The 27,647-nt window shown below is 48.2% G+C and overlaps 2 protein-coding genes across 7 annotated transcripts in view; one reads left to right on the top strand and one right to left on the bottom strand.

The window, feature by feature from the left end:
* The window catches only part of RACGAP1 (Rac GTPase activating protein 1), a 32,840-nt gene extending 21,875 nt beyond the window's left edge, over window positions 1-10,965 (top strand). For all 6 annotated transcript variants that reach the window (XM_036867411.1, XM_036867406.1, XM_036867407.1 and 3 more), the window contains 12 exons: window positions 921-974; window positions 1,661-1,741; window positions 2,521-2,638; window positions 3,123-3,253; window positions 3,910-4,074; window positions 5,269-5,364; window positions 5,452-5,650; window positions 7,367-7,472; window positions 7,648-7,780; window positions 7,895-8,030; window positions 9,404-9,512; window positions 9,825-10,965. In XM_036867411.1, coding sequence (XP_036723306.1) covers window positions 921-974; window positions 1,661-1,741; window positions 2,521-2,638; window positions 3,123-3,253; window positions 3,910-4,074; window positions 5,269-5,364; window positions 5,452-5,650; window positions 7,367-7,472; window positions 7,648-7,780; window positions 7,895-8,030; window positions 9,404-9,512; window positions 9,825-9,900 — 1,404 coding nt within the window. In that variant the 3' untranslated portion in view covers window positions 9,901-10,965. The remainder of the gene's footprint in view (window positions 1-920; window positions 975-1,660; window positions 1,742-2,520; window positions 2,639-3,122; window positions 3,254-3,909; window positions 4,075-5,268; window positions 5,365-5,451; window positions 5,651-7,366; window positions 7,473-7,647; window positions 7,781-7,894; window positions 8,031-9,403; window positions 9,513-9,824) is intronic.
* A 7,992-nt stretch (window positions 10,966-18,957) lies between these two features.
* Window positions 18,958-22,780, bottom strand: AQP6 (aquaporin 6). Its single transcript, XM_036866243.1, has 4 exons — window positions 22,241-22,780; window positions 21,283-21,441; window positions 20,942-21,022; window positions 18,958-20,295 (listed from the first exon to the last, which is right to left on the bottom strand). Exons 1-4 carry the CDS (start codon window positions 22,631-22,633, stop codon window positions 20,083-20,085), a joined length of 846 nt encoding a protein of 281 aa, XP_036722138.1. The 5' UTR covers window positions 22,634-22,780; the 3' UTR covers window positions 18,958-20,082.
* Between the last annotated feature and the right edge of the window lie 4,867 nt (window positions 22,781-27,647).

The raw sequence follows: 27,647 nt of genomic DNA, 5'->3' as shown, positions 1-27,647 counted from the left end.
AGCAAAATAAATGACAACTACTTGTTACATAGGCAGGGTTTTATGTCCAAATTGTCAGAGTTTGACTAGGGAAATAATTGCCGTTTTGTAGATATTAGTATTAGGTATCACCTTTTTGAAATAAGGAATGACATAGTCTGGGATATGTAATAAAACTAGAATATACTACTAGCTGATTTTAGAGCTAGACCTATGATGTGATATCTGTTGTAACTGAAGCTGAATCAAACAACCAGTAGCTAAAATTACTTGACCATAAATTGGAGAGGTTAAATTTATTTAGCCAAGCTATATACGACTGTTTTTGGATTTTGTGTTTTCGGGGATTATCAGGATCAGGAGGTCATAGGTAGCTACTAAAAATGAATGCAAATGGTTAAAATGAGTGAAGTGAAACTAGACCACAGTGAAAGACAAATAATTCTTCAGTGTCCACATGAATGTCTTTTAGGGCCCAAGGAGGAGGGATGATTGAGAGATGTAAAACCTAAACTAGAACTTTTAAAGTGGCTACATTGTACAGAACATCTGATTAGATGATAGCAGTCCCTTAAGAGTAAGTAATGCCAGCAGTATAGTGCCCAATATTCTGTAAGTTCTAAAACTAATTACAAAAATAATCAGAAATAAAGGACCGGGCTGAAGATAATCATGACAGAAGTTGATCCTTTAACCTTTTCTTGCCTCTGTGGTATTGATTCCTGATTCTATTATAATAGCTTCAATTTTGGAAAGAAAGCATGTTAGCTTACTACAGCTCTATAGCTATAACATTTGAGACCCTCCCTTTCTGTCTCCCCAAATTGTGAGTTAGGTACTCTGACTCAAGAGGCCTTTAAAATTCTCTGTAAATTTATTTGTACAGCGTTTAGGGGAGGACTAACCAAAGAAAGAAATTAATACAGTGTAATTGTCAACAGGATTGGGATTCTTCTTTGGTAAAGACTTTTAAACTGAAGAAGAGAGAAAAGAGGGTATGTATGGTTTTGTTTAGTTTTGGGGGTTTTTTGTGTTTGTTTGTTTTTACAAAGTAACAATAAAAGTTTTCTCCAGAAATGTTGCCATTGTACTGCATTCCTGACATGTTGCTCTAGCTGTTGTTAAACACAGATTACAAGAGAATCCATGTTGCGGGGGCAGTAATTGATGTTCCTTGATGTCCTAACTCAGGACAGGATCCCGTCCTGTTTCACTCTTCTGGGCTGCTCTCAGTTCATTCATGGAGAGTAAAAGGATATATTTAAGTTTGTTTGAGTTGTCATATGAATTTTTATGCAGGACTTTTGTGCTCTAATGTAAGCTTCAGATGAAATGTGTGTATAATGGGATATACAGAGATCTATCTTTGTGCTTGTTTAGGGTCCTTAATATGTTTCCAAAGACTTCATGTCCTTAGATAGGATTACACTCTACTTTTTCTGGTGCTGTCATCTAAATTTTTCCAAAGCTTGCTTGTTTCTTCTAGGGCACTGAGGGCATTTTTGTGTTGGTACAACTTAAGCTTCATGTGGAAATAGGCAGTGAGAGAGTGCACATTGTTATTTCCTGCAGTCCTGGTACCTAGGGCTTGCATCCAAGTTATCCAATGGAATAATTTTATCTTTTGTGCTTCAGATCTTCTATTTGGCACTAAAGTTCTTGGTTTTTGCCCCATCTCTAGCGTTCTAGTAGCCGACAGTTCATTGATGGTCCCCCCGGACCTGTAAAGAAAACTCGTTCCATTGGCTCCACAGCAGACCAGGTAAGAATAGCCAGGCCAGGGCCTCCCTGGTGGCACAGTGGTTAAGAATCTCTCAGTGGTTAAGAACCCTGGGACACGGGTTCGAACCCTAGTCTGGGAAGATCCCACATGCCGCAGAGCAGCTAAGCCCCTGTGCCACAACTACTGAGCCTATGCTCTAGAGCCCACGGGCCACAGCTGCTGAGTCCGAGTGCCACAATTAGTGAAGCCCGCGCGCCTAGAGCCCGTGCTTCGCAACAAGAGAAGCTACCGCAATGAGAAGCCCACGCATTGTGACAAAGAGTAGCCCCCGCTCGCCGCAACTAGAGAAAGCTTGTGCGCAGCAACGAAGACCCAGCGCAGCCATAAATAAATAAATAAATACATACATACATACATACATACATAAATAAAAAAAAAAGAATAGCCAGGCCAAGAGAATTGTGGTCTTGAACACATCAAAGTTTAGCGGCCCCAAGCATCAAAAATCCCAAGTCAACATTGCAGTGTTATTTTGAGAGAGATGTTCAGTGAAAGTTTTTCTGTGTAATAGGATCCTTATCATCCATCTGAATAGAGTAGTAAACAGCTGTCAGCTTTATGTGTGGTTCTTAGTTGCTTGTATGTATGTTCCTGTGACCTGTATTTCTATTTGAAAGTATGAGATTTCAACTTTAAGAGTGTTTGGGGCTGGGGGCTTAAGTCCTGACCGAGACTCAGGTATTTTTTAACTATTCCAAAACACCTATAGTAGAGGGGAAATTAGATTTATCCTTCCCTCATTACAACCTTTGTTTCAGGGAAATGAATCCATAGTTGCAAAAACTACAGTGACTGTTCCCAATGATGGCGGGCCCATTGAAGCTGTGTCCACTATTGAGACTGTGCCATATTGGACCAGGAGCCGAAGGAAAACAGGTCCGCTGGGTTTGTGGCTGAATTGCCTGTGTAAAACAACTGGTAAAATCTGGGGAGAATTGGTTTCTTAGAACCCTCATGAGGCAGGGGTTGGATGTTTTGGGTAGTTTCTTACTGCTGCTTACTGAGGGCCACAGCACTGTTTGTGTCATGCCCTGCCCTTGGCTTGCTAACCTGGCCTACACCACTATATAACTTGTTTCTCTGGAAACAGTTTTTTGAATAGCCATTGTATTCACTTCTGATTATTGTTACAGATTACTGGTTATCTACCAGTTATATTAAAATTGGGGTAAAAATCCAGAAGGGGGAGTTCCCTGGCGGTCCAGTGGTTAGGACTCTGCGCTTTCTGCCGAGGGCCCGGGTTCAATCCCTGGTCGGGGAACTGAGATGCCACAAGCCATGCAGTGCAACAAAAAGAAAAAAAAAATTCAGAAGGAACAAAATACCTAAGACACAAAGCTTAGAGTTGCCTGCTTTCTAGGTTCTTTACAGCCTTGGAACAGTGACTCCACCTTGAGCAGCAGGCAGCCGGAGCCAAAAACCGACACAGACGGCTCCAACACTCCACAAAGCAATGGAGGGATGCGCCTGCATGACTTTGTCTCTAAGACGGTAAATCTGGGATTGCTGCTGCTCTTGGGCACATCTACTTTTTTAATTGTGGGAGTAATATTTACTAGCAACAAATTTAAATACTTTAGTGTTATAAAGTTAAATGTCGAATTTCCTTCCTCCTTCTTATCCCGCTTTCCAGGGTTACAGAGGGTGTGTATCTTTCCATTCTGTGAGTAATATTAAATTAAAAGAAAGCAACTTTTCAGAAGCAGTTGTTGCTTTTTAGTGATGTGTATTTACATTTCATGCTTGAACATGGCACGTTTTAACTTTGTCCCACTTGATTTACTCATAAAAACCCAAGCAAACTGACTGAGGCTCAGAGGAATTAAGTGACTTGCTTGAGCCACAGGATGGTAAGTAGCAAAGTTAACATGGGGGTTTTCTGACTCCTTGCCAACAAATTCTTTCCACTACTGTACAGTGATCCCTTGCAGCTGGATGCCCTTATGCAAGTTACTTAGCCTCCTTTTGCTTCTGTTTCTTTATCTTAAAAAAAACAAAACCTATTCTATAGGATTATTGTGAGAATTACACAAGTAAATATGTGTAAAGGGATGAGGAAGTTGTTTGGCACATGCTAAGTGCTTAATAAACATCGGTTGATATGATGATAATTTTCTAATTCATACCACTTCCTGTTTCATCCTCAGGTTATTAAACCCGAATCTTGTGTACCATGTGGAAAGCGAATAAAATTTGGCAAGCTGTCTCTGAAGTGTCGAGACTGTCGTGTGGTCTCTCATCCAGAATGTCGGGACCGCTGTCCCCTTCCCTGCATTCCTACCCTGATAGGGACACCTGTCAAGATCGGAGAAGTATGTATGACCTGTGGGAGCCATCACTGTGTTATGGCTTCTTTAGCTTTTAAAAGCTTAAGGTCATTTTTTTCAAAAATTAATGATGCCACATATATTTTTTCCCACAAATAATGAATAGAAATTATAAAATGTTAACCTGCAGCAGAATCCTGTTTGGGTTTGTCTGTCTGTTTAGTAACCTTTCTAAACCAAATTCCTCTTCCTTTTCCTCCCCTCCCTTCCCCTTTCTCTCTCCCTCCCTTTCCTTGTTTTCATCCTTTTTTCCTTCTCCCTTCCCTCCCCCCTTCCTTTCCTCCTCCTCCTCCTTCCCCTCCCCATCCCATCCAATTTTGTAAAATTTCAAACTTATACAAAAGTAGAGAGATTAGTATAACTAACACTAGCTCCTATCACTCAACTTCCACGATCACTGATTCGTGTCCAGTCTTGATTTATTAATACCCCCATCTCCTCCTCCTCACCCTGTTCAGTGAATTATTTTGAAGCAAATCGCAGCCATCATGTAATTTCATCTTTGAATATTCTTTCTCTTATGTTAGAGATATTCCATACTATGCTCTTAAGATTAGATTATTTCTAAAGTTTGATTAAGAAATTATTGTTATAAGCAACATTAGCAAGAATCAAAACAAAATGGCTATGCTGCTACCCAGCCTCCAGCAAATCAAAGGTTACTTTTCTTTAGAGTTCTTATCCATGCATGTAATTTTTTACAAATTTTCTGTATTCTAATATAGAACCATGGAGTTCTCTCCTACAGATAGGTTTGTGTCATGATCAACTGTGAGTTAGTTGTGTTAAATAATTTTTCTTACTAAGAATAATTACAGCATAGAAAAGGTTTTCTTTTTTAGAGTAATAAATTAGTTTATATTATACTCCATACCTGTGATCTCATTATTGCTTTCTTTCTGATGTCCTTGACTATAAGAGGAGCAGGGACAGAGTTGTAGCTAGTGGTCTTTTATTACTTGTTCATGCAAGAGTGTGGTATATGTGACCATAAATCAGTCCTGGTGTGGAGGTAGGAAAATAATTGAGTCTTTGTTTTAATACATGCTTTGGGAAGAGGAATTTAAAAGTAAACATGATGTCCCAGCCTGAATATTAGTCTGGGGATGGCTCTTTCCATTGGTCTTCATCTGCTGGTCTAAGTGGTGTAAATACTAATTTTAAACTCGCCTTTTTCAGGGAATGCTGGCAGATTATGTGTCCCAGACTTCTCCAATGATCCCTTCAATTGTTGTCCACTGTGTAAATGAGATTGAGCAGAGAGGGCTGACCGAGGTAAGAGTCCACCCTTGGAGAGGGTGAATTTGTTACTTGTGTCAGTAATTAAGAGGTTTTTAACTGAAAGTGTCATCTTGATAATAGACAGGCCTGTATCGGATCTCAGGCTGTGACCGGACAGTAAAAGAGCTGAAAGAGAAATTCCTCAGAGTGAAAACTGTACCCCTCCTCAGCAAAGTGGATGACATCCATGCTATCTGTAGCCTCCTGAAAGACTTCCTTCGAAACCTCAAAGAACCCCTTCTGACCTTTCGGCTAAACAAGACCTTTATGGAAGCAGCAGGTAAGAGCAGATCTTAATACTTAAATGTGGGACTTCCCTGGTAGTCCCGTGGTTAAGATTCCGCACTCCCAATGCAGGGGGCCTGGGTTCGATCCCTGGTCAGGGAACTAGATCCCACATGCTGCAACTGAAAGATTCCGCGTGCCGCAACAAAGATCCTGCACCCAGCAGCCGCAGCTAAGACCCGGTGCAGCCAAATAAATTTAAAAAAACAACAACAAAAAAAACCCTTAAATGTGAGTCCCACGGGGGCAGGAATTTTTGACTTTTCTGTTTCCTGTTTTATCCCCTGCCTGGTACAGTGCCTGAAACATAGCAGATGCTCAAATACTTTGATGGATGAATAACTATATCCATGTTCCCTTTGCCTATCTCCTCTTCCTGTCTAAACTGTATAGGGTCCTAACAGGTTTTTTTGTTGTTGCTTTGTGTTGTTTTTTTGGTCAAGTTTTAGGTTGTCCTTTTTTTTTTTTTTTTTATTGGAAACCATCTTTATTACTAATTACTCAAACCTAGATAGGATTTCCCTCTCTACTTTCAGAACAGCAGATTTAAATTGAAAGGAAAACCAGACCTATTTTTGTATTTTTAAAAATTAAAAATACTAACAGTACACCACATCAGTCGAAAATTTGATCACAATTAGGTTGTCCTTTTGAACTTGGAGCCATCTTTGATTTTTTTACCTCATGCCCAACATCTAATCCATTGGCAAATCATGTCAACAAAGGCCCTGTAAATATATCTTAAATTTAAAATGTGTCACTCCTATTATTATCTTGACCTCTCTTACCCTGGAGTGATGTAAGAACCTACTGGTTTTCCTGTTTCTACTCTTGCCCTCTACAGTATAATCTTCACACAGAAGCTAGAGTGGTCCTTTTAAAATTTAAGTTAGGTAATGTCCCTTCTGTCCTCAGTATTCTCCAAAGTCTTCCCAAAAGTCTCAGAATAAAATCCACAGTCCTTAACAGGCCCCAAAGACCCCACATGATTTGGGTCCTGGCAACAACATTTCTTTCAACACCCTTCCCCTCCTTTCTTCTTTTCTAGTTACACTGGAATTCTTGCAGTTCTTAGAACATAACCAAGCTTACTCCCATCGAGGCCATCATGTGTGTTGTCTCAGCCTGGAGTGATTTGCATGATTTGCTCCTTTATTTCCTTTCGGGTTTCTTTTTGGATAGCTTGTCCTCAGAAACACCTTTCCTGACCACCTTGTCAGAAAGAACAGCTACCATTACTTTCTAGTTTCTTGCCTGCCTTACTATTTATTATATGTATCACTGCCTGATAGGTATTTGCTTTTTGACTGACTCCTCTGGTAGCATGAGGCAAGGTCTTTTGTTTAGTTCTGCTTGATCCTGAGCACTTAGAACAGTGCCTGGCACATAGTAGGCTCTTAACATGTTTTGTGAACAAATACCTTCTTAATAATTGTAGTCACTGCACTTATATGTCTGCATTCCTGGAAACATGAGTTTCCAGCTGCTTTCCCTAACTGCAAGAGCTGGTTTTTTAAGAGTTCTGATTTCTAATATTGAGCTGTTGGCCAGTATCCTGCTTGTTAATGAAACTAGAGTCTGATGCAGTCATGAACTTAATCAGAAGTTTCAGAAGCTTACTGTATAGATGAGACTTTGTGATCAATATCTGGGAAGCCCGCTGTCAAAGGAAAGAAGTCTAGGCCTCTTGGTACTTTCTTTTCATTTATAGAAATCACAGATGAGGACAACAGCATAGCTGCCATGTACCAGGCTGTTGGTGAACTGCCCCAGGCCAACAGAGACACATTAGCTTTCCTCATGATTCACTTGCAGAGGTGAGTAGAGCAGAAATTTGTCTCTGGGAGTCAGGGAATTTTGCCAAGGGGAAGAGAATGGGGTTGGGTGTTAGGGAGGGAATGTGAGGGGTGAATTGTTTTCCTATAGATCTTATATTTTGGTCTGCTTTTAAGCAGAGGGACAAGTCTTCTAATTTAATGCTCTTTTACTTAGAGTGGCTCAGAGCCCAAGCACTAAAATGGATGTTGCAAATCTGGCTAAAGTCTTTGGCCCTACAATAGTTGCCCATGCTGTGCCCAATCCAGATCCAGTGATAATGTTACAGGACATCAAGCGTCAACCCAAGGTAAGCAAGCATGTATGTCTATATACATGAACTTGTGTAACATAACAGGAGAGAATGGTGAGAGGTAAAAGCCCTGAGCATTGGAAGTTTGCTAACATATTTGGTGGCATTTAGGTGGTAGAGCGCCTGCTTTCACTACCCCTGGAATACTGGAGTCAGTTCATGATGGTGGAACAAGAGAACATTGACCCCATGCATGTCATCGAAAACTCAAATGCCTTTTCAACACCGCAGACCCCAGATGTTAAAGGTAAGGTAAGGCCTAAGGTGTGCTTTTTAAAGGGCCTGACTCGCTCTCTGGTTTTTGGTCGGGGGCCTCTCCTTGCCTTTGCTAGAGCTGTTTGAAATGTATATTCTTCAAGAAAATTAAAATAATTTTGAGAATTCTAACATTAAAGAAAAATTTGTACAGTTCCATCCTAATTTTTTTTTCACTTTTCCATATTCTCCTTCTTTCTTTACCCATATAGATATTTTTTAAAAATATAGATAGAATAATTTAGATATAATTATTTCTTATTTTACTTAGCATTTTGTGAGAACTCTCTCTGTTACTGTATGATCTTATTTATCATTTTTATGGTTGTAAACTAGAATTTGCTTATTCTATTAGGTATTGATGTTGTTTTTCAACTTTTCATAATTACATATAGTGATGCCATCAACATTATATGTATATACCATTTTTTTTTTCCCTAATGATAAATTCCCAGGAGTGGGAATTACTGAATTAAAGGTTTTAAACATTTTTATTTCTTGGTATGTTTTACCAACTTGATTTCTTTCTTTCTTTTTTTAATATAGATTTTAAAAATTTATTTATTTATTTATGTGTTTAACTTATGACTGCATTGGGTCTTCGTTGCTGCACGCAGGCTTTCTTTAGTTGTGGCAAGTGTGGGCTACTCTTCGTTGCGGTGCATGGGCTTCTCATTGCGATAGGTTTTCTTGTTGGGGAGCACGGGCTCTAGGCGCATGGGCTTCAGTAGTTGTGGTGCACAGGCTTCAGTACTTGTGGCTCGCGGGCTCTAGAGCGCAGGCTCAGTAGTTGTGGTGCACGGGCTTGGTTGCTCCGCGGTATGTGGGATCTTCCCGAACCAGGGCTTGAACCCGTGTCCCCTGCATTGGCAGGTGGATTCTTAACCACCGTGCCACCAGGGAAGCCCCAACTTGATTTTTTAAAGGCTTCTGCCAGTTTGTACTGCCACCAAAAATATATGAGGCTGGTTTCATTCCAACTTCACTGGCTTCAGAGACCTGTTCTTTCATTATTGCAAGTTCCTTTTTAAGGGAGCATATTGTTTTTTCTAGTATAGGGAAAAATCAAATAGATGTTAGATTTGTGAAGTTTGGAGTTTGAGAATGGCTTAATTCAGAAAATGAATGTGAGAATGGCTTAACTCAGAAAATGAATGTCAGCTACTCATTGAGCAGTTGCCTGCATAGTTCAAAAAATATACTGGTGTGTTATAAAATGATGACAAAAATGACCTCTGGGACTTTGCTAGGTCTCTAACCTTAGCTCTTAAGTGTTTCACAGGATATTCAGCTTAATACTGGCTGCCTGCAAGAGTGCTTTCTTTTTTCCCTTCCTTTAAAAATATGTCTTACCTTTGATTGAAGTGAGTTTACTGGGGCCTGTGACCACTCCTGAGCATCAGCTCCTCAAGACTCCTTCATCCAGCTCCCTGTCAAAGAGAGTCCGCTCCACCTTCACCAAGAACACTCCCAGGTATGCAAAATAGGTCTGCTCAGGAAATAAACAATGACCGCTTCCTTAGACTTCTTTCCCATCATGCTGAAGCTTACTGAAAGAAAAATTGAATTAGATCTTAGCTAGCAGCTCGACTTTAAAAGCCTCTATTTAAAAAGGGTCCGAAGGTCTTTACTGTTTCCTCTCCCTCATCTCAGGTGACAAATAGTAGCTTACAGAGTAGTTGTTGAGGGTTTCCTATACTTTAATTGATTATGTCAAATAATGTTATAGTTGTTTATTTATCATTTTTTATAGAATACTTTTCCAGTTCATTCTCTTTTTCTGTAGATTTGGGAGCAAAAGCAAGTCTGCCACCAACCTAGGACGACAAGGCAACTTTTTTGCTTCTCCAATGCTCAAGTGAAGTCACGTCTCCTGTTACTTGCCAGCGTTTACTGACTGCAAGGAAGGGCGCACCTGTACTCTCTGCTCTGCAGCCTCCTGTACTCATTACTACTTTTAGCATTCTCCAGGCTTTTAATCAAGTTTAATTGTGCATGGGGGCTTTATGAAAACTATATATATCTCCTTCTCCTCCTCAAGTAGTGTAATATCAACACCTTGTGCTGTCATTGGGAGCTTTTAGATGGGAGATCTTTACGGGGTAGAAGTGGGGTATGAAATTCGTTGTGATTCTTTTGGGGGCTGGGGGGTACGTCCCTTTGGCTTAAAGCCAAATTCTCTCATGTAATGACCTTTCTCTGGTGTAATTTCCATGAGACTCGTAGAAGCCCTACCTCTTTTGTAAGACTGACTTGTCTCAGGGTGGGGAGTGGGAGGGCAGGGTAAAGAAAGGTTTTGACAGAAGATTTAGGATGGCTCCTTCGAGAACTTGGAAATTGCCCTTCCCCCATTATGAACTGAGCTATAACACGGAGCCTTCATAGAAATGGGGTACGGTGAGGACTGAATTAATAATGGGAGTGTGCTTAGCTTTAATTTGGATTGATTAGGTTTAATAGTGTTAAGTGGTACAACCTTGTAAAAGTGATACTACAATTTATATTTATTTCTAATGGGCCTCTGGCTGGACTTTGGGTTTGGTTGGGCTCAAAGCCAGTTTGTTCTTAAGTTGAATTCATTCTGATGCTTGACACCCCCCACCCCCTTGTCCATTTAGAAGCCCTGCTTCTAAAGGTCAGTGTACCATCTATTTGGTACCCAACTAACAATTAAGAGTAGGCTATAAGGGAGGATTGTCAATATTTTGAGTGGCAAGAAAAGCCACAGTTATTTTGTCTTTGCACTTTGGATACTGAAATCTTCCTGTGTAACATAGCTACATCTAGATAAATATGAGCTTTTTCTTCTATTAAAATTATTTCCAATGTCTATCAAAATGCTTTCTTTTAGAGAATGTTTCTGACCCATAGTGGCCTGTAAAACATGTATTTGGAATAATATTTGGAAAAAAGTAAATAGTTTTTTCAAAATGAATGTGAGGTTGGTTTTCTTGCCCTGGAAGGTAACCTTAAATTCCTTTTTTTTAGGAAATATTTTTCCTCAAAGTGTCCTGAGTCTATCATTCATTTCTCCCCTCCCCCATCACCACCTTCTCCCAACTTCACCACCACAAGGAGTTTGTTTCTTCGTTTCAGTCTCTTTCATTGTCCAAATTGAAGTCCTAGATTTTTCCTCTTACCCTCTTGTTTGAAGAAACGACTTTAAACAAAAAGCAAACTTTTTAAACAAGTCTTTAGGGACCAGAATGGTGCAGAAAAACAACAACAACAGCAACAACCCAAACGATTCTGTCTGGCTCACTGCCTGGAACATCCTTCACTGCTGGAAGTGACTCCGGAGTGAGCTGGGATGATTAACTGAGGGCACCTGCACTTGGAACTCTGAAGCTGGTGAACAGAATGTATCTGAGATTGAACGTAAACAGTGGCAGGCTTAATAGAGGAGAGAGGAGGCAACCTACTGGCTTTTTTCCCAGGAGGTGGCAGCTCTCGCAGCAGGGCCCATCTGCCTCAGCAAATTGACAGAAGATGGGTCCTGTCTCCCCTTACCCCCCTTTACACACACACACGCACAGGCCTGTTATGTTTTGTTGTTTTTTTAAACTTTGTTCTAGATGCCATCTCCTTTCTTATGTCTCTGCAAGCCTAGTGCTGGCCTGGCTCCATATTTGCTATTCTGTGGTGTCTCCCCAAGGTGCATTTTAAGTCGCTAATGTAGAGGAAGTAAATGGATCGTATAATGTGAGTGAAGGCAAGATGACGCTATGCAGGAACTGATGGCCCATTAACGAAAAAGGAAATGGTCCTGTGTGTCAAATGTTGGCAGCCAGTTGCTCAGTTTTTGGGCTAGGCCAAGAGACCTTAGCCATGAAAATAATTCTGATATCGGCAGAGGGAAATATGTACCAACCTTCAACTTCTTTAACAGTACTTCATGTGGAACAGCTTGAATTTCGAGGGCTTTCTTAATTAAATTGTGCTCCCTTGATGTGAGATCTATGGAAGGGGCTTTGGAGTGGGTGTCACCCCACCTCCTGCTCCTAACCATTTCTGATGCTTCCTCATACTCTGTCTTTAATGCAGTTTAGCTTTATTACCCCACTTGCTAATAGCTGGAATATTCACATCTTTAAATCCATTCACCTCCATCAATCTATGTAAGTCTTCCTAAGTTTAATGCTTATTTAACTGGGCAAGCATTACATGATTTGATTTAGCGGCAACAATTTGTGTTTATTATTGGCATTTAACGATTTTTTTCTTAAGAAGGTGAATTCTTGGCTTGCAGAAATAGAGGGCAAGAAGGCATCATATGTTTCCATCAGAGGACTACAAGGATACTCAATTGACTTACCATGGGGAAAAAAGTAAGTTTTGGCTGTGAACTGACGCTGTGGCATTGAAAGGGGTCTTGAGTTCCTAAATTCATGCTTAAGTTATCAGGCAGCACAAAGTGACAAGGAGTGCTGTGTGAGTGCAGTGAGCAGAGATCCCAGGCTTGCTGTTTTTGTTTTATAGGGCTTCTCTGCCCACCTCATGCTTCAGGTAGGTAGACAGACGTACACACACGCATATACGTATGGTATATGGTTTCCTATTGGAAAGCATTTGGGAGACCAGCTGCTGTGCCAGGAATACTGACCAGTTTGCTTAATCATGCATCACCTTTTCTTAGATTCTCAGCAGGAGCGGGGAAGGGAGCTGCTGTGGCGTCCAGATCTGAGAAGCAAGGGTGGCAGGCACAGAGTTCAGTGTTCAAGTCGGCACAGCTCACACAGTAGGTTCTCGATCAATGTGCTTTGATGGTAATCTCAGTTGTGACTCAGGCTTCAGCCACTGGTGCGAAAAGCTTTTAAGCGTGCAGAGTCAGGGCATGTTAGTCATTGTGCTTTTAGTATAAACGGGGTTTGGAGAGTGGCCACTTAACCTAAGAATTTAGTAATTTAAAAAAAGCTGCTCCCTGTAGCTGGTATATTTTGTAAATAAGTGAAGGTCCCAGGCCAAGAGGTCCTTAACTCGTGTAATTTATTAGACTCTCGTTTTCAGAGTCTGTATTTGTTGATGGTTTCTGTTCACGAAGTCAGGCTGAAGACAGCTTGACGTCACCAAGAATAACCTTGCAGTGTGTGGGAGCCTTGTCCTCTGCAGTCGTGTGGGATGGGAAAGGAGGCCACTTTTCAGGGACACAGAGTTGGAAGCAGGAATTTTTTCCTCTTGTATACCTTCTCCCTCTGTAACTTGCCAGGCCTCATTTAGTTGCACTGTTTTTATACAGCATTACTCTCGCATCTCACATGGCTGGACACCATCTGTGTGTTAGGCTTAGACACATGTAAATGGATATGTAGACTTCTCATAAAGCACTTGCCAGTTAATATCTTCTCTGGTCATCAATGAAGATGGAATTAAGAACTGATTCCCCACAAAGCCTCTAGGAAATATAATATGGTGATTTACAGTATACTGGTTGGTTCCATTTATCATCTTATTTGACCTCGGCACACCCATGTGTGGTGGGCGGGATAGGTGATATGATCCCAATTGATGAAAAATTCAGAGAGGTCATTTGGCTCAAATTCTCATAAACTATAGTTTAGTTGGGATTAGAACCTGGAGGTTACAGCTCCTGCTCTGGAGGTCAGCTGTGGTGCTTGCTGCTTCAGACTTCCTCAGCTTCGTGGGGCCTGTTAATATATTATTAGGTATGTAAATAATTCCACGCAGGGCTGTATGTGGATGTGCCTATGTGCTCTCAACAGATGACCCAGAAAGAGCAGGAAGGCCCAGGCTGCTGGGAAAAGCAGTGGGATAGGAGAATGTCTTAACGTTGGGTTGTTGTCTGGTAGGATGGAGGACCTGGGCTTGGTGGCCCGGGGCTGAGCTCTGTGTGGAAGGAGGAGGATGAGCTGGTGGAGGAGGAGCTTGAGGTTGCTCCTGGTGGGAGTCTGTTTTGTCAGACCACCCGTGAGCGTTTTGTGTGCTCTGAAGCTTAGAGCCAAGAACAGGCAAGTCTCTGAGCGAAAGCCATCAGCCTGCTTTGAGAGACGTGTCAGCGGATTAGCTTATTGGCTTTCCCCCGGAGTGGCATTAGCTCTCACCCCGTCTCATGTTCACCATCTGGCTTTGAGTAAGAAGTCTTCAAGTGATCTCTCTTCAGCAGCCCGCTCTGTGCCAGGGCTTTCTGAGGGCTGTTCAGCTTTCTCTCTCATCAACCCCAGGGCCCAGTGCTCTCTGAGAAGAGGAAGCCCGTCTGTTGTGTCCACATGTACACACACCTGGGATCCAAACAATACTTGAGACCTCAGAGAAAAAATCAGTTCAAAGGAGAATGAGTGTGTGGTTAGTGGCCTAGAGTCTTGTCAGAACTAACAAGTGGATCTGTCCTTAGGTGAGTTTTAAAAATGGAGTCGTTCTTGCTACAGAGAAAGCTCTTTCTGCCTGTGAGATACCAGTTGTCCAGATTTTAGTAGAGTGAACACTATAAAGGGGCTGGGATTTTTCTTCTCTATTGGAAAGCAAAGCCTGTGGGTGGAGGTGCCTAACTGAAGCCCCTCCCCTTCTCCCAGGGAGCTGGCTGCTCTCTCCTCCTAGGTTAATATACATCGACTGGGGCTAAATGCCTGATGCTTCTGGACAGAGTCCAGCCCCTCACAGAGCAGCCGCACGGTGGAGATACAGCGGCTGGCATTAAAGGGCTAAGCCCTTTCCAGCTGCTTTGCTTTAATGGGAACTGCCTGCAGTCGGCAGCTTAACGGTGCTGTCTTAGCCCGATTAGGAGGAAATAACTAATCTCGGCATCGTCTCAGGGCACTGGCCTGGAGGCTTAGGGGAAGGTAACCCGGTAGGGTGGGAAGTGGTTGGATAAATGGTGTTGGAGTGCTGGGTGATGATATAAAAAATGGCGGTCCCGGCTTTGGCAGGGTTTGTGTTTTGTTTTGCCTCTGTGAGGAAAGTGGGGTTCTCTTCAGTGGACTCCCTGGCGCTGAAGGAGAAGAGATGGCCGGGGTGAGGGGCAGCCTGGGTATTCAAAAGCTGGAATAGCAACAGATGCGCAGAGGAGTTGAGAGCGTACAAGGGCAATGGTGTCCATCCCCTTTAGAGGAAGAAGACTTGAGACCCTCCAATGTGGTCCCCCCTTGGGCCTTCCCTTCCCAAATCTGACTTAAAGAGCCAAGATTTGAAGGAGAAATGATCATTTCCTTGATTGTAAAATGCACTTAAAAATACAATTTAATATCTGAGTATTGAGATGACTTACAATCAGTGGCATATAATGCAGTGCTTTTCTTTCTTAGTGGCTTGTACAATAGCGGTGCATCTTATTATCAACATTATTTGGGTTGGAAATGTTAGCTGTTCTTGGGAGATAGGCTGTTGGCTAGACCAGATGTGGAGGTGAGGGAAGCTGCTACTTAGCTGTGATCAGAGAAAGATTAAAATGGGGAGTTTGCCCAGGTCTGAGGGAAGCTACAGTGTAGGAAAAGCAAGGCTCAACCCCAGGACGCTTGGCATGAAGAAGCAGACAAGTAATTTGTAGGAGAGGATCAAAATCTGTCCCAATCATGACCCCCAGAGCCCTCACGTGTGACCCCTGAATTGAGGAAGGGGCAAAAGAAGCCATTGTGAATCAGTGAGGCTATGACCCAAAAATTAGCACCTTCTGGTGGAGTTCTGAAATCACAGTATAGTACTGAAACGTTCAGGGTTCTTTAACACAGAGGTGTTAGATAATCTGTGCAAACCTTTGGCTCACCAAATCCAGAATACCAGAGGTCTTTCCTCACTAGAAACTGGAAGGCCATGGTAGGGCACCAAAAAAAAGGGGACAGATGGTCAAGTTAAGGAACCTGTTGCCTGGAGATGAGATTAAAAATACAGTTTTGCTTAAGAAAGTCTTCCTGCTTGGGTAGAGAGAGGTGTTCAAATAACTATGAAGTGATGTGTTCAGTGCCAGGACGGAGGTGGGTGCAGGGTGCTGTGGGAACTCAGAGGAGGAAGGAGCTGGAGGCTTCAGAGAGCCTCAGCGGTGATGACATCAGAGTGGGGTCTCAGCATGAACCGGGCAGCTCGAGAGGCCCGGAAGCACAATCGGGGCTGGGGAAGCACCTCTAGGCTGGTGCTCCATAACCGGACACTGTCCTGGACTGCTGTCCTGGTCTCTCCTCTGACCCGGGGCTGGGCCCTGGCCTGGCTGGGCCTTGTTCCATCTGCCCACGGGGGTGCCGGGCGAGTTATTGGTCCCTGCCTCTGTCTCTGGCCTCCTCCACCCCCAGCTCTGAGAAAAACTGCCCCTTTATCTGACATAGAGCTCTGAAAAATTTTCATCCTCCCCTTTTCTGCCCATTACTGCAGCCTATTAATTAGAGTCTTTGGGCTCCCCACTTTCATAAACCCCCTTCACTTACCGTGCCTCCCCTCTGCAGCTTTTACTAAATATGTGACTGCTCCTCAGTGTAGCTGCTCCCCCCTGAGAAGTGATTACATGTCTGTGCAGACCCCCTTCCCCAGCTGCCCAAGTGGTGACCGCTTGGCCGGATGCTTCATCTTGATTAGCCCTGACTTCTCCCCTCCCCCCGTCCCTCCTCCTCTCTCTCTCCTTTACTCAAGCTAAGCCTAGGGTATGGGGAGGAAGTAATCCCTTCTTTAGTAATAGCCTGGCCATGTTAAAAACTGCAGGAGAAACAGCTGAGCTCATTGGCAGAGGGCATGGCAATCTACCATGATGATGGTGAAAACCACCACTGATCGAGAGCTGTGTGTCAGGCACAGTGCTGAACGCACGCGCCCCGTAAGGTTCTTCCAGACGCTTATGAACAGACCCTGTTTTCCAGATGAGGAAAGCGAGGCTCAGGATCCTGAAGTTACTTGCTTAAGTTCATGCAGCTGTAAGTGCCTGAGCCTGTATTTAAACTCTTTCAACCCTCTCAACCCCTATTCTATCTTTACATGGTCTTTTTTTTAAAAAAACCTTGGCGTACAGAATTCCTTCAGGTCAAAGTGATTTTCTCTGGAAAGTGAAAGTCTCCGGATCATCGTCATGCTCCTCTTCTCCTCTCAGTCCATGGAGCCCGAATGTGTCCCGGAGCCTGGCCCCTCCGTGGAGCCGCCTCCACTGTGCAGCGTGGTCCCAGATTAGACCTGTCCTCTTTACACCCGGAGGAGGCAGTGGCGGGGGGGAGCGGAGAGGGGCTTCCTGCCAGCCAATGGGGATGCGACAGCCATGGATGGCTCTGTGCTCCCATCATCTGCTCCTGCTAAGACAATCATCAACATAAAAGGCTAATTGTATTAATCACCAAGGCGCCCGCCCTGGGCCCCCCTCCCTTTCGGGAGAATTATGAATTGCAATTGCAGATGGCTCCGATGATTGAAGGCAGTGCTCAGCGGGGAGAAGGGCCAGATCAGATTACACACCATTAATTAAAAACTTCCCCTGACCAAAGGGAGGAAGGGAGCGCACACCAAGGGTCGGCCTGGTTGGGTCTCTGCCCTCCCCAGGCTCCCGACCCCCATCCAGGCTCAGGGGTTGTGCCTGTGAAGCAAAGCCCCTGGCTGGCACCGCTGAGATCTGCCCCCCCCCCCCGAAAGCCAACCCTTCCCACATCCAAGCAGATGGCCGGCTGTCCTATTAAAGGGCTCCAGAGAAGGAGAAGCTAACCTTTGGTTACTATTCCTGTGTCTAACTTTGGATCCTCTTCAGATTCTAACCTAATTCCTCACCTCTCATGAAGCTTGTCTCCTCTTGCTCTAGTCTGTTATGACAGAAAACAGCTTTAAAGAACTATTTGTGAAAATAGACCCCAGCTTTCTCTTCAGGCAATCACCCTTACCCTCTTGTCCCGGAAGTCCCTGGGACAGAGGTTGCCCAGTCTCCTCTGGTGTAGGGGCGGAGGTTCAAGTGTGGCTGTGCACCCTCTTCGCAGCTCCCCTGACCTGCGAGCATAGGCTTCTCAGCTTCTGTCATCTTGGCTCATTTAGAGCTATGACTCCTGAGTTCTCCTCTTGATCAATTACCACCTCCCCTCCCCAGCCGCCAGCCTCATTCATTCATTCATCAAACTTTTATTGAGTACCCACTGCGTGCTTGGCTCTGGGGATGTGGAGATGATTTGTCTAGGAGCTTTAAAGCCTACTGCGGGAGCTCCACCCCCCTGACCTCTTCAACCTCCTAGTTCCTGCTTCCTTCCTTCCTCTGGCTGCAGTTTGTATAAGCCCCCCTGGAGCTCTATTCTGGAAAATTCTAAGCTGGGAGCTGGGGAGACCTTGGGGGGCTGTGGTACCGAGCTGGGTGACCTTTAGCAAGTCAATCACACACACACACACGCGTGCGCGTGCGTGCCCAGCTGTCCCTGCTCATAAAAGGGCACAGGAAGCCCTGGGCTCTGAGAGATCATGAAGATGGATGAGTGGGGCCCAGCTTGGAGAGATGTGAGTAGTACTCTGCACTGACGATATTACAGAACACGGCTGCTGTGGCCACGAGCATTTAGGACTCAGCTACTGCACTGTCACAGGCTGGGCCCTGTCCTTGGGAGACTTTGGCAGCCCCTCCCCTATCTCCAGCCCCTTTGGAGGCATTGTGGAAAAGGAACTATCTTTTTTTGTGCATTTGGCTGCTCTATCGCAGGGTACCATAGTGATGGGCACGATAGAGATGAGAAGAACTGACTTTTATTGGCTTTTCTCTTCATTCCAGGGTCCCTCCCCAGCCTGACTCCTGTTCCCCCAATCACCCCCCACACACACTCACAAAGCTCCCAGGTCAGTAGGCCCAGGAGAGAAGAAGGCAGGGCCCTTGGTAAGTAAAGCAGATGAAAAGAAAAGCCTACTCTCTTTTCCCTCCCTCTCAGTCATCTCCCTCTCCCTTCTTGCCTCCTTCCTCCCATTACCAACAGCAATTATATTCAAGCCCAATAATTACAGTAACAGCAACAATAATCATCATTTATTGGGTTTGTTTTTCTAGCTTTTTAACCTCCAAAAATATTTTCCAACCTCTTGTTTGTTTTAACATCAATCTCTGGGGGAGATCTTTACAGCTGAGGAAGCTGAGATCCAGACAGGACCGCAAATCACAGGCAGAGTAGATTTACCACAGCTTGTAAATATTAACAAACAAGGTGAGACTCAGATAATACTTCAGAGGCACTGAATTGCAAATCTTGGTTTCCTGGGTCATTCCTGAGTTCCTGCCATCCTTGGGATATATTCAACAGCTTTCTGGGGATCCCGGCAGAGCTGAGAATGAGGCTGGAGACGGCTTCTTCAGGCCCAGGTCAGGGACCGAATGCTGGGATAGGACATTTCCCCTCTCAGGATTGCTCTTGTGAATGGGGCTGTGGAGTGGAAGGCAGGAGAACACCTGGGGAGAAAGGCCTGTCTGGCCTGAACCTCCCTTGCCTATATCATGCCCCTCTGCTGGCGGGAGAAAAGGTTCCTCTCTGTGTCAGCTCTTCCCAAGGGAGGGGCTCTCTGCTGAGCATTTGGAGGAGAAAGGAATGAAGATCTATTGGAAGGGCAATCTCTGGCCTCAGGAAGCCCCCCGTCTGAGGGGGGGAGCCACAGCCCCCGTCCTCATCCAAGAGCAGAGACATCCCTCTGAGGAGTGCAGAGGCTGTCCTAGGGCCTGGTTCTTCTGGGAAGTCTGGCCTCTCCTCCCCAAGGGTGGGGTGAGAAGTTGGGATTCCCAGAGGTCCCCATAGCCCTCAGTCTCTAAGCAGAGTGTCTTGTCTGGGCTCAAATTCCCTTTTCTCCAAGACATGGGGACCTGGAAGCCCAGGACCCCCACTGGGGTCCAGACAGATGAGAGACGGGGAGAGCAATCATGAATTCCCCCTGCCTCGCTCTGCTCTGTCCCATTAAAAGAGAGGTAGGAGGAGGAAACTGAGCAGATTTGCTTCCCAGATTCCATCTAGAAATGTAATGCCAGGGATCCCCCGCCCACCCTGTTAGGACAAGAGGCCAAGCCTCCCTAGCGCACCTCGCAAGCCCCCGCCCCCCAGGAAAACCTGAAGTCTGGTTACACAAAGCATGCTGCCCACTTTCAGGGCTCTTTTCAGAAGCTTGAGGGCAGGGGCCAGGTTCTATGCCACCTGACACACATTCTCCATTTCAGTGTCCTCTGAACTGGACTGGGAATCTTTCTTCTGGGGCTCCACCCCTTCCACCTCCTCCACCTCCGCAGTGCCTGTGAGGATGGCCAGTCGCTGGGCCAGGGTCTTGGTGTCAGGGAACAGGATAAAGTTGTAGATCAGCGAAGCCAGGACAGCCCCTGTCAGGGGTCCCACCCAGAAGATCTGAGGAGGCAGAAGTGGGTACCCTGCTCGTGAGCCGTCAGGACCATAGGGTGGTTTTGGGACCCCACCTGCTTCCCAGTGTTGACTTGGTCTCCCAGGAACCCTGGAGCCATCTACGTGGTGGCAGATTTGAGAAGCACAAGTCCTGACCTCCCACTCTGAGTGCCCGCAGGTGAAGGGACCTTGCCTCCCACAGGGCTGGGCCAGGCTCCCCGCCACCCCTGCCTCTCTCTTTTCGCCTTCCCCATTCCAGCCCAGAACCCCGGCTAGTGCTGTTCCTGTCCCTGCTGGTGTGTGTGTGTGTGTGTCTATTTCTGTTTGTCTTTTTCTTTATCCAAGTTTGGAAATTGGTCCAGCTGGAAGGAGTGAATAAGGAAACAGCCAGGACTTGAGGCCTGGGCCAAGGCTGCAGCTCCTGCCCTGGCTCATTTCTTGCCAGTCCACTGGGTACCCCAGACTTTTTGAAGCTGGAAAGAAAGGATACTGGCCCCGGTCTTCTGAGCTTCGGGAAACCTCCACTGGGGGTCAAGATGGTCTGTGGCAGGGGGACTTGTCTCCCCAGGTGTCTGTGGTCCTCCTGCTGGTGAAAGTCCCTATTGCCACTGGGGCCCTCTCCCTTCCCCTGGCTGCCAGCAGAGGGTCTCACCCAGTGGACTGCGAACTTCCCGACGATGACAGCAGAACCAAAGGAGCGGGCTGGGTTCATGGAGCAGCCGGTGAAGTAGATCTGGGGAGTGAGTGCAGGTCAGGGCGTGAGGAGGCTGAAGGCAGGCCTGGGAGGGGACGGTGCCCTCCACCATGGCTCAGAGTCCCAGCCCCAGACTTGGCCTCTGCAGCACCCTATCCGGGGCCTGGAGTGCGGGGCACAGCCTTGGCCCCAAGACACGAGGGCTCAGGGAAGGACACTTCCTCGCCTTCAGGGCCCCTGCAGCCTCCCCAGGGAGGGACCAGTGGGTACATGGGCCCGGTGTCCCCTTTGCCTCTTACCCCAATGAGGTGGCCCACTGCCACAGAGGCTCCAATCGTGGCAGCTGGGGAGCCAGTAGTCTGTCTGCTGTCGGTGGAAGCAAAAACGCAGAGCACAAGCTGCAGGGTCAGGACTAGCTCCACTGCCACCGCCTGGCCCGTGGAGACGCTGCTCCGGACCTGTGCAAGGGGGTTACACTGCAGCCAGCGGGCTCTGCCCGGGGCTGGTGACCCCTTGGGCCTCATTTCCTCACTGTAAGGGGTGAGACGCCTCGCCACTGCCAGTCCCAGGACTTAAGGAGCTAATGGGCTGAGGAGAGCTGTGTGGTGGGGTTCAGGTGAGCCCCAGACACTTGCTCCCTGCAGAAGCGAGTGGCAACCCCCCCCACTCCACAGCTCCGTTGGGGCCAGTGGTTCAGGGGGAGGCGGGGGCCCAGGACTGGTGGGAACAGGAAGGCTGGGGCAGCTAAGATGCACGACGCACGTCTGCAAGCTGCCTGGCTAGGAGGGGCCGTGGGTAGGAGTGGAAGGTGGGGACTCAGGGAAGTAAGTGGAACACAGATGATTAGAGGAATCTGGGGGAGTGAGACAGGCCTCAGGGTGCTGGGGAGGGAGGAACAGGGGACAACAGAGGAGCGGGGGACGTGGGGCGGACCTGGGGAGGTGAAGTGCGTGCAGGGTCCCCTGCCGCTACCCACAGCTCCACCTCTCCCCACCTACCCCCACCCTTAAGTGCCTGGTTCTTTTCCGACTCCTGTCCCTTAGTGTGGCTTCTTCCTGCTCCCCCTGTTCCTTGCACCACAATCCCATTCCTGCCCTCCCTGCACTAAGGCCACAGTCATTCCCCTGGGTCCCAGGTCCCAGCCCAGAGCAGGTGTGGAGCACATGCTCTGTTACCTCCCTGTCCCCTCTCCTCCAGCCTGGCCCTCCCCCCCTTTCCACCTGTATGGACCTGCCCCCTCCCCCTCCCTGCACCTACCACATTGACCCCAAAGGTCTCTCGGATGTCCCCAGGCGTCACCCCGTAAAGCAGAGCAGCCCCCGCTGTGGCCCCTGCCAGCTGGGCAGCCACGTAGGCCACAGCACGGGGCAGGGAGATTTGGGAGCCCACGAGGAAGGCCAGCGTCACAGCAGGGTTGACGTGGGCCCCACTAGCCTTCCAGGTGATCTGCACGATCACGGCCGTGGCCAGGTTGAAGGTGATGGCAATCTGCAGCATAGAGGGAAGCGCCAAGGGCCATCTCAGAGCCGAGCCCACGCCAAAGAACACGTACAGCCCCGTGGCCAGGAACTCGGCAAACAGAGCCTTGCTGATGGTCGTCCAGAGCCGGCACACCAGCATCTTGGCCAAGCTGCGCCTGCCTGACTCCATTGCATCCGGGTCCTGGTGCCTTTGCTCCCGGGGCCTCTGTTTCTCTTCCCTCTGATCTCCTCTGCCTCCTCTGGTCTCCTGTCTCCGGGCTGCTCCGGCCCCAGCCTGCAGCTCTCTACCACAGTGCTGCTGCCCTGAGGACTGTGTGGTCAGACTGGCAGGGGGCGGGCTGCCAGGGTTATGTGCGTCTGGGTGGGTGGGAGTAGGGGTGGCATGAGGGGTGGCTCTCACATGCCCGCTCCACCCTAAGCTCACCTGACGGCTGGAGGAGGGGGGCCCTCCCCGGGCACTGAGCTGGAACCTCCCAGGAGTTTTCCAAGCTGGACAGGCCTAACTCTGCTGCGGGCAGACGCCCAGCCTCGGGGGCCGCAGGTGCCGGAGTAGCGCGGGCCGTGGGATTCCAGGGCGCTCCCATCCCCGATGTCAGCTTAGACAGAGCAAGATCACTCAGATCCCCAAGTCCAAGGCCTGCTTCAGAGGGCCCTGTGCACTCTCCACAGCACCTGTTCTCCCGGCCCCCTTTGCCTGCAGGCTCGGCCTCCAAGTGGGCTCATGCTATTCCGAGCCCCATAAACCCAGATATGAATGAAGCTCTGTCCTCCATTCCCACCTAAAACCCCACTCACTGAAAGCTGATGTGAACGGAGTCAGCTTTACTGAGGACGTGGGCCTGTGTGGGTGCAGGGGGGCAGATGGAGAGGGTGTTTATTCCACAGCTGATCAGTGACAGCCGTGGCAATGGGCACCTCTGCTGCCCGCCAGCCAGGAGTTTCCACTGGCCCTTCACCCACTTCTGCCTCTTTCTGCCTCCCCTCCCCCAACTCAGCCCTTCCCCTTATTTCTCTGCTCTCCTCCTTCTCAGGGGCCAAAACAATCCCTCTCACGCCACACAGCGTAGCTTACTATTTTTGTGGCTATGCTGGCCCTAAGGTTACCCATGCCCTAGGCTCTGCCCTTTAACCCCCAGCAATATACCAAGGTATTTTCTCAAATAAAAGTGTTCCTTCCCTAAGAAGAACCTGCCGAGCTGTTAAAATAGTACACTCTTCACCTGTTCACCACATCTGGGTGCCCTGACCTCACCCCCCGCCATATCTCCCTGCCCAGTGGTTGTCCCCTGGTGTCCTCAGGCTCCCCAAATGCCACCTGTCTCACAACGAGATCCTCCTCTCTCCCTGTGACCCCAAAAGCACTCCTCCTGTTGTCCCCAGCTCAGTTGGTGGCACCTGGGAGGCATCCTTGACCTCACCCTCCCGCCCCCATCCAGCGAAGGCAGCAAGTCCTACTGATACTGAATCCTAAATCTTTCTTGACTGTGCCCTCTTCTTGCCACCCCTGGTGCCCTGCAGCCTTTAACCATTCTCTCTGTCTTCTCCCTTGCTCTGCGCCAATCAATTATCCATGCTGCAGCCTGAGCGATCTTTCTAAAATGCAAATCTGATCCTGCTGCTCCCTGGTAATGTCACTTTAAAGCCTCCCGTCCCCTCTGTGAGCTCCGTGCCTGGCCTACAAGGTCCTCTGGGATCCTGCTCCTCCTACCTCACCTCTCCCCACTTTTTGCCTTGTCCTTTACCCTCTGGCCTCACCAAATGGCCAATGGTTCTAGAACACTCCATGCTGGTCTCGCCTTGGGGGATGCTCTCTCCTCTCCCTGGAAAGCCCATCCCACGTCCTTTGCTTGGGTGAGTCCTATTCCTCAGGCTCAGCTTTGATGTCACCTCCCCCTTTCCTGGGTGAGGGGGCAGGAGCCAAGTTTTGTTCATCCCTACATGTAACATCTTGCACAGGGATTTGCTCACTGCTGCCACTAAGGTCCTCAATAAATATTTGTTGAATGAATGAATGAGTGAATAAAAGCTTCTTGGCCTCCTGGAGGCAGGTGACTTTCATGTCTGCTTCATTTCAGCTGGCTCTCCTTACAGCCTTATACCTGTCCTCACCTGGGACTGGGTCTTCTGAAATCTTCAAGTGAAACATCCCAACTCTGACCACAGGCTCTGTCCATCCACCCTCCCCCATTTCAGTCCCAGTCACATTCTTCCCCAATGTCTCCCCCAGCCCCTTTCTGTTCATCCAGCCATCCTGGCTTGACTCTACCTTCTCCAGCCAGATCCCCTGGCATCTCACCTCAGTGCCCTCTGTCCCAGCTCCCTGTTCTCTGCACCCCGCCCCCCCCAACCGTGTCCCTCCATCCTCATTCTTCTCCACACCCCTCTGCCCCCATCTGCCCTGCTGAGCGCTGCTGGAGAAACTCGCCCAGCCGTGCAGACTGCCGCCATGACAAGTCCATGGTCTCTGGCCTCAGTAGGGGTCACAGCTCTGCTCAGCAATCCTTACACCACACCGTCGTCAGGCGGCTCTCTCCCCATTCTTCTAAGCTCTACTTCAAACCTTCCGTACTCTCTTCAAGTACCCTACCTTGCTCTGGCCTTCCTCCGGCACATCTACTTGCCTCCTGTCCTACCTAGAAAGTGAAACCAGCTGGCAAGACTTCTTCCCATCCCTCCACCCCACCCTCCCCCCAGCCGCAAACTCACCTGCAGCTGCCCCATGCCCTTACCAGCTTCCCTTTGACCCTGAAGAAGAGGCAGCCCTTCTCCTGTGTCTGTGTCAGGGGGCCCCTCCTTGTGTTCTTGTCTCCCTTTGAGCAACTGGGGCCCTCTCTTGGCCATTCCCAGCCTCATCTACAATTTTCACTTCTCCCTCTCCTGGCTGCTTCTTTATAATGTGCCTGGGTAATCACGGAGTAGTGGAGAGACCATGGGTTTGGAATGCCTTTCCTCTTTGTTTCTCTTTCAAGACTTTGCTCAAGTTCAATTCCTCTATGAAGCCTGCCCTAATTTTCACCTCCAGGAGAGTCAGGGCAAGCTTTGTAGAGAAGCTGGGCTTGGACAAAGCCAGTGGCTACTTCTGGCTTTGACCTCCTCAGTGCCTCCACTGTTCCAGTGCAGACTCCCAGGCTTGCCTGGCATGAAGGAGTCTTTCAAGAAATGCTCAAGATTGAAGGAATGTAGTGTGAGTGACATTCCTCTCTGGCCCTGGGGTTGGGGGGTGAGGGTGGGGGGAATTCCCTGCCTAGGGGCTGTCCCAGGGAATCTCCCGGGCATCTGTCTCCTTCCCTCCCCTCAGACAGGGTCATACAGGGCCTGGGGACAGACACCTGCCGGTCCCTACATCTTACCTAGCCTCAGTTTCTGCACCTGTACACAGGCACCAAACAGCAGTAATGCCTGTCTGTTGAGAACCTTTGATAAGACAAGAAAGTGAAAGCATTTGAACACTGCCACATATTCTGTACCCCTGACCAGTGCTTAACTCCTGTGACCTCAGCTTTCCCACTTTTAAAATGGAGATGTTGGGAATTCCATGGTGGTCCAGTGGTTAGGATTCTGAGCTTTCACTGTCAGGAGCCCAGGTTCGATCCCTGGTTGGGGAACTAAGATCCTGCAAGCCACGTGGTATGGCCAGAAAAAAAAAAAAAGGTGGAGCTGATAATTCCCACCTCCCTAGGAGAGCATCCCCCAGTCAGAAAATGTTGGTTATTAGGACTGTCACCTCCCTTCCCACTCCAGCGAGACAGCTGTGAGGGCCGTGCTGGGGTGGGAAGGGTCCAGGACAAGCAGCACCTGAAGCCCCTGCTCTGGGCCCTGGAGACTGAGAGCCTTAAGTGTAGTGGCAGCCCTGGTCTCCAGTTGGCCTAGAGCAGAACCTCCTGGGGCCCTGCCTGGCCTGGAACAAGGTCCTTCACCCCCTGAGGACAGGTGGACATTGGCCAGGACTTGCTCCAGCTCCAGCCAGCATGTCCCTGGACCCAGCCAGTCCTGGGCCCTGGTAGCATGCTTTTGAGGTCACTCTTGCTCCAAGAGCTTTTGTCAAGCCCCACACCTGGCTGCCTACAGCTGCCTGTCAGGTGGCTGTGTGCTCTTAACCTCTCAGAGGCCTGTCTCTGGGCTCCCCAGACTAGCGGGGTGGGCGTCTCTGTGGGGAGATGTGTGTGTGGTGTGTGCGTGGACACAAGGGGCAATGTGAGCTCTGACTGAGGTTCTCTCTCAGGGCTTGGAGAGGATGGGGGAGCAAGAAGGAGGGGAAGGAAGAGGGAACTGGAAGAGATGAGAAGGGACAATAAAAACATGACAGAAAGGGAAAGATTCAAGGTAGTTTCCCTTGTATCCCCTCACCCTTCCCCACAAAATGGTGGAAAGAGGAAGCTGAGGCTCAGAAGGGGGCTGACAGAGCCAACCCTCCCGGCAACCCCTCCTCCTGTCCATCCATCTAGACAGCAAACCCTCTGTCTGTTCTCTGCATGACCCCTAGTCCTCCTCCATCTTTCCATCATGTCACCATGTCCACCTTCCTACCTGGTGAAACTGGCAGCCCCTGGGCAGAGGAGGAGGGGAAGGGGAGGAAGCCTCCTACAGGAGAGTCAAAGCTCTTTTGGGTTCTGTCTTCAGGTGGAGCAGAGGGTCAGAGGGATGACTGAGCATGTGTGTGCCTGGATATGACACACACGTATATACCTCGCTGAGAACACGTGGGGCCAGGCAGCTGGGTCTGGTCCCGAGCGGCCCTGTGAGAGAGAATGGGGGACGGGCGATGTGGCTCTGCACACACGCGGAGTGAGAGGTCTATGCCGAAAGACGGAGCCCGCTGGGTACAACCGAAGATCCTTGCGGAGCGGCGCTAGCGTGTGCGGGCTCGTGTGTGCGCAGGTCTTTGTGAGCCCCGGACTCGAGCCGCGCGGGGAGGATCCGACGCCAGGGAGCGCAGCGCCCTCTGCTGGCCAAACTGCCCGGCCCGCGGCACCTAGTCAGCCCCATATGCCCTAGGCGGACCCTCGCCCTCGGACTGGCCAGTACCTCCCTCGGACTGGGTGCCCCGCCCATCCCTGAGGGCCTGTCCCTCATAGGCCCACCGTTCACCCCGTCATGCTCCCCGTGGGACCCGTCGGAGAAAGGAACCAAGTTGCTGGGCTGGATGGAGAGGCCTGCCTCCCAGTCACTGCTGTGCCTCACTT

This window comes from Balaenoptera musculus, chromosome 10 (assembly GCF_009873245.2).
Source record: "Balaenoptera musculus isolate JJ_BM4_2016_0621 chromosome 10, mBalMus1.pri.v3, whole genome shotgun sequence".
NCBI classification, from domain to species: Eukaryota; Metazoa; Chordata; class Mammalia; order Artiodactyla; family Balaenopteridae; genus Balaenoptera; species Balaenoptera musculus.
The sequence above is the reverse complement of the archived record's forward strand: the minus strand, read 5'-3'. Positions and strand labels throughout refer to the sequence as shown.

Bases quoted from the DNA above. Each gene is read 5' to 3' on its own strand.
- AQP6 (XM_036866243.1), bottom strand. From the start codon at position 22,633: ATGGAGTCAGGCAGGCGCAGCTTGGCCAAGATGCTGGTGTGCCGGCTC. The intron at 21,442-22,240 runs GTAGGTGCAGGG...CCCCTTGCACAG, and splicing joins AGACCTTTGGGGTCAATGTG to GTCCGGAGCAGCGTCTCCAC. The intron at 21,023-21,282 runs GTAAGAGGCAAA...CTCACTCCCCAG, and splicing joins CAGTGGGCCACCTCATTGGG to ATCTACTTCACCGGCTGCTC.